The sequence below is a fragment of the Abrus precatorius genome, unplaced genomic scaffold (genome assembly GCF_003935025.1).
Source record: "Abrus precatorius isolate BTA unplaced genomic scaffold, Abrus_2018 Scaffold4, whole genome shotgun sequence".
Taxonomy (NCBI): Eukaryota; Viridiplantae; Streptophyta; class Magnoliopsida; order Fabales; family Fabaceae; genus Abrus; species Abrus precatorius.
In genome coordinates, this window is record NW_020874384.1 from 10,743,771 (window position 1) to 10,748,772 (window position 5,002).

At 31.3% G+C, this 5,002-nt stretch overlaps 1 protein-coding gene across 1 annotated transcript; it reads right to left on the reverse strand.

Annotated features, from left to right (window-relative positions):
• Positions 1–2,859: 2,859 nt before the first annotated feature.
• Positions 2,860–4,400, reverse strand: LOC113865865 (polygalacturonase-like). The gene is made up of 4 exons (XM_027500643.1): positions 4,281–4,400; positions 3,853–4,164; positions 3,229–3,747; positions 2,860–3,078 (listed from the first exon to the last, which is right to left on the reverse strand). Exons 1-4 carry the CDS (start codon positions 4,398–4,400, stop codon positions 2,860–2,862), a joined length of 1,170 nt encoding a protein of 389 aa, XP_027356444.1.
• Between the last annotated feature and the right edge of the window lie 602 nt (positions 4,401–5,002).

Here is a 5,002-nt window from a genome sequence, read left to right on the forward strand (position 1 = left end):
AAGCGAAAATCAAATTTAGATTCAAATATCAAAATTCCATAAAGTCATGAACAATAATTCCCATAGCCCTAGCTATGGATTTAGTTACTCATGTAGAAAGAAAAAGCTAGAATAATCAATAACATATCCATAATGAAGAGATAAGCAAACTAGAACAAGAGATGAATCTTCGGTCTTCAAGTATGGTCACTTGAATCTCCAAGTGTTGCCAAGAGTGTGCCAAAGGTCCTTGCAAAAGAGGTGAAAGTGATCAAGAATCTTGAAGGGCCTTATGTGAAATGATGCTCAGGAAAGATGATCATTTCTACGATGCCTCCTCCTCTCTATTTATAGAATTAGAACTCCTTTAAACTAGACAAGTTTGGCTAACGCAAACAAGCGCAGCCGTGCATGATGGTGCAACACGGTCGTGCATATTGTCGAAGCACTCTCGTGCTTCATTGGACGCGCTTATTGTTGTGAGGGTTTTAAACCCATTCATTTGGGCCTAAAATGAACCAAAATCTACTCGTTGCCTCTTTATATCAAACTGCACAATTAATAAATAAATTAGTGTAAAACCTAATAAAAATAAAGGTCAAATATGAATAAATGGCTGTAAAAGAGGGCTTAATTACAGACTTATCAGGGGGCAGTAGGAATACCTCGAGGAAGAGAGCGTGGGTGCACCACAGGCCACACACTCTCCTCCTGACTCGGCCTCTGACTAACACCTTTGCTAAGGGGCCCTTGACCTCACACGTTGTATCCGTGAGGTGGGGGTTATTCGACAACCATCCATGGTGTGAAACTGAGTAAGTCCTTAAGGTTGAGGGCATCAGGAATCTATGATCATAATGCCACAGTGAGTGTAGCTAACATGCAGTGAGCGCTTATGTGTGTGGATTATTTAATGGTGCAGTGAGCGCGCCTGTGTGTAAATTGATGTGATTTACTTCTGTGTATAGTGAGCGTACAAGTTTAATGATTGATATATACTTGATATGTGTGTGATTGCAATAATGATCTGAATTGTATTATGTAACGATTAGAGTAGGCAAGGTGAGTCTCTGTATTTGTGCGTGATAGTGTAGAGTACTCACCTTTACATTTATTTTTCAAGTGACCAAGACGATTAACATTGGACTTAGTGAATGGAGGGATGAAACTGCTATAGGACTTAGGAAACTAACTTTTGAAATTTGATGTATTTAATTTAGTCTTGTAGCATTTATTTGATGCAAACTTGTAACCCTCCTTCATCTGAAATACCTTATTGAACCATGTATTGTGAACCGTTGAAATGAAAGTTTTTATTATTCCCAAAATTTTGTAAAAATTAATTAATTGGAAAAATTAAATTAACGTGTTACAAGAGAGACCTGAGGCATCTTGTTCTACATCTTGTCTTTTGGTGAGACTTGGAACTTCGAGCGACCGTACTTGAAGACTAGGAAATAATCTCTTTCCAGGTTGCTTTTCTCTATGGCTTTGTTTACGGCTATTTTAGTTCTTCTCTTTAGCATGAGTAACTAATTCTATAGCTAGGGTTATAAGAATTATTATTCATAAATTTATGGAAAATCTACATTTGATTTTCATTCTTAATTAGCTTTTATCCTATTGTGCATAATTATAACCCTAATTAATTATATCGTTAAGGGACCGTACCTTGATTAGTTAATGGATCTATAAGATAAAACGAGATAAAGGATTAGGTGGACCAAACCAATCTTTCTCTTTCAATCGTTATTAAATTAACAAATTTATAGGCGCTTTATGCTTTTTTTAATTGACGTCTTGCGTGATCATTGAGAATATTAATTTAGAGAAAAAAAAAATCAGTATTGCATGGTCATTGGGTATTAATAGTATTTGTATGAATGATTGATAACCACAAGGAAATCAATTTTAGAGTTAAACAGAAAAATAACATAAAGGATTAAATGAAAAAATCCATACGCCCTAGGTTCTTCTCCTATAAGTTCAACCAAGACATGTGCTGTATTATTTGCTTTTATTCATAATTAATTTTATAATTAAATTATGGTTCTTACTTAATTTCAATCTTTTAGGCTTAAACAATTAAATTAAGAAATTCTTTGTAATTAAAAATCAATCCTTGTAGGACGATATTTCAAGAACTTATTTTAGAACCCTTTGTTACTTTTTTATGGATACACTTGTCCTCTGAACAATGTTTGAGATATAACTAGTTGCCTACTTTGAGCTTTATTAATTTTCTTTTAGTCCCTTGCTTCAAAATTATATGAAATATTTTGATGATCTTAAGTTTATGAATTGAGCAATTAAGTTGAATTATTTAAGAAGTAGCAAGTTGAGTTGCATGAATTCTCCTTTACTTCTTCTCTTATATGCAAAATGAAAAAAAATAGGTGTAAATATAACGAGAGAATGGAAATAAAAAAAAAGAAAAGAAAAATGTTACAAAATGAATGAAAGAAAAGAGAAGTAAGAAAATAATTGTAAGTGCAAATATATCAATGGTGATTATTATAATGATGAAAGTTGATACCTAACTTATAAAATTTATGTTTCCTAGTCACTTGATAAAATGTTGGTTGTTATCATTTAGTTACGTAATTATTTTAATAAAATTAGAACATTAGTTCATTGATTGAATTGATTGAAATTAGATTGTAATAACTAATAATGCAATATACCCCAAAAAGAAAAGGTAAGTGAAGTCATAGTTTTTTTATTTTCACTAACATTGACTATGTAATAAAAAAGAACTACAATTCTTTTACATCTCCTTGCTTCACATGGGATGGTTTGTATACTTATCATAGGAAAAGAAAAAGAAAAATTGTATTAAATTTTATTAAAAGAGGTGTCTTATAGTTGTGGAATATCATTTTAAGCTGCACAAGTAGGAGCTTTTCCTGTAATTATAGGCTTAGCATTAGCACATTTTGCAGTTGCTTCAGCTCCATTGAACGTGAGATCAACATCAGTTACTTCTATTCCTTCACATGGTACACCACTACTACAGATCAGAGTCAACCCTTCTTGAGTTGCTGAAGTTCCCTTAATGTTCTTGAAGTAAATTTTGCTTATCTTAATTTTGGATGGATTCTATCATGAAAAGAATTCAAAAAATAAACAAAAATTAGTCATTTAAATCACATTTGTTTTGATTGTATAGTTTGTAAATTGAAGAGTATGAAGGAATATAATTAAGATAATATCATTGGCCTATACATTAATGGATAAAGAACTAAATACCTTTTTGGAGCATTGGTTCCATGGGCAATACTCTTGATCAATAATGATAGGATTCTTGACATTAACCATAGTAAGATCTTCAAAATGCATATCACTTATAGTAATTGTTCCTGGAGTATCAGGCCATGTCTTAATCCTCACACCATTGTCAGTTTCTGTCATAGTACAATTCTTAACTAGAAGTCCTTCTACAGGCTCTTCAGTTTCATACTTTCCAAGGCTTCCAACACTAATGCCATGACCAGGTCCACAGTTAACATTTTGGATAGTTAAGTTTTTACTGCCATCACCTATTGAGATACAATCATCTCCAGTACCAATGTTGGTGTTAATAACTTTAATATTTGTTGATCTTGCAATGTGGATCCCATCAGTGTTGAGGCTGTTAGCTGGGGCACTAATTTTGAACCCATCAAATGTAACATTGTTGCACCCCAAAACATTTACATGAAAATTTTTGCTATCCTTGGAAGTAACGTCACGAATAATTGAATTATTGATGAAATTAAAACAAAAATTCTGTTTGCATTTCAACAAAAGAAACTCAATTAGATTGCTATTTTGTAAAGGCATAAGTTAGGTAATATTATAATTTTAATGCCAAAATTCATATTGTTTTATTACCATGCAAAGCATATGGCAATCCTTGTTTGTTGAACAATCATTGAGTTTCCAAGCAGCTTCTCCTTGACCATTAAAAACTCCACTACCTGATAGGGTAAGAGAGTCAATATATCCAAATTTGACCCACTGACCCGCATCCTTGAGGTCACTCTGGCTTATTGGTGCCTGAATCGTGCCATCAACTTTAACTTCAATAGGAGCCTTGCATGGACCTTTGACATCCAATGCACTCATTTGATATGTACCAGCAGGGATTATAATTTTGACAGGAGTAGTTGATGCACATGCTTGAGTCCAAGCAGTTGAAAAAGCCTTATGAATGTACAAGAAACAAAAACAAAAAGAACCTAAGCCATGATTTTATCCATAGAATTTGTTAAAAAGAGTTTAATAAAAAATTTTCCCTCAATTTCATATGATAATAATACCTTAGTTATATCTGTATTTGGTGCTCCTCCAAATCTTGATATGTCAAGGATTGCAGGTTGAGCTGTACCAAAGTCAATCAGAAACAAGAATAAAAATCCTATAGCATTGCTAAACTTCATATTGATTTTGAATAGTTTGATGGAAAATATGCTACTTCTCTTGCACTATTGCATACAAATTTGCTTTCAAAGTACATTGTGACATTATTTATGTTGTATTGGAGTTTTTTGGGCAACAAATTAAGTAACTAATAAATTTCCAAAAATATGACTTTTACTATTTTAACACCTTCGTTGATCATTCGTATTCAATTATTTGTAACTGAATTTACTTCTTTGGTTAATATCTATTAATGTATTTTTTCTTAATTTAAAACAATAGTTAAAAAAATCTAAAAAAAATAATAAAATTTAATTAAGTCAAATCTTCGTATTTAGAATTCTCCTCACACTAGCACTAATAAATTTAGAGCTCAAGCAATATACTTTAGATAAAAAAAAATCATAACTATTTTGACTCTTTCTATAATAATAATAATAATAATAATAATAATAATAATAATTATTATTATTATTATTATTATTATTATTATTATTATTATTCATGTATAAACGTGAACATATTAATTTCTAATTAAAACAAAACAGTAATTTAAGATGTAGCAAAAAAAATTGATATTGCATTATTATCAACACACTGGATTTAAATAATTCTAAAATTT

Bases quoted from the DNA above. Each gene is read 5' to 3' on its own strand.
- LOC113865865 (XM_027500643.1), bottom strand. From the start codon at position 4,400: ATGAAGTTTAGCAATGCTATAGGATTTTTATTCTTGTTTCTGATTGAC. The intron at 4,165-4,280 runs GTATTATTATCA...TACATTCATAAG, and splicing joins CAAATACAGATATAACTAAG to GCTTTTTCAACTGCTTGGAC. The intron at 3,748-3,852 runs GTAATAAAACAA...AAATGCAAACAG, and splicing joins ATTGCCATATGCTTTGCATG to AATTTTTGTTTTAATTTCAT.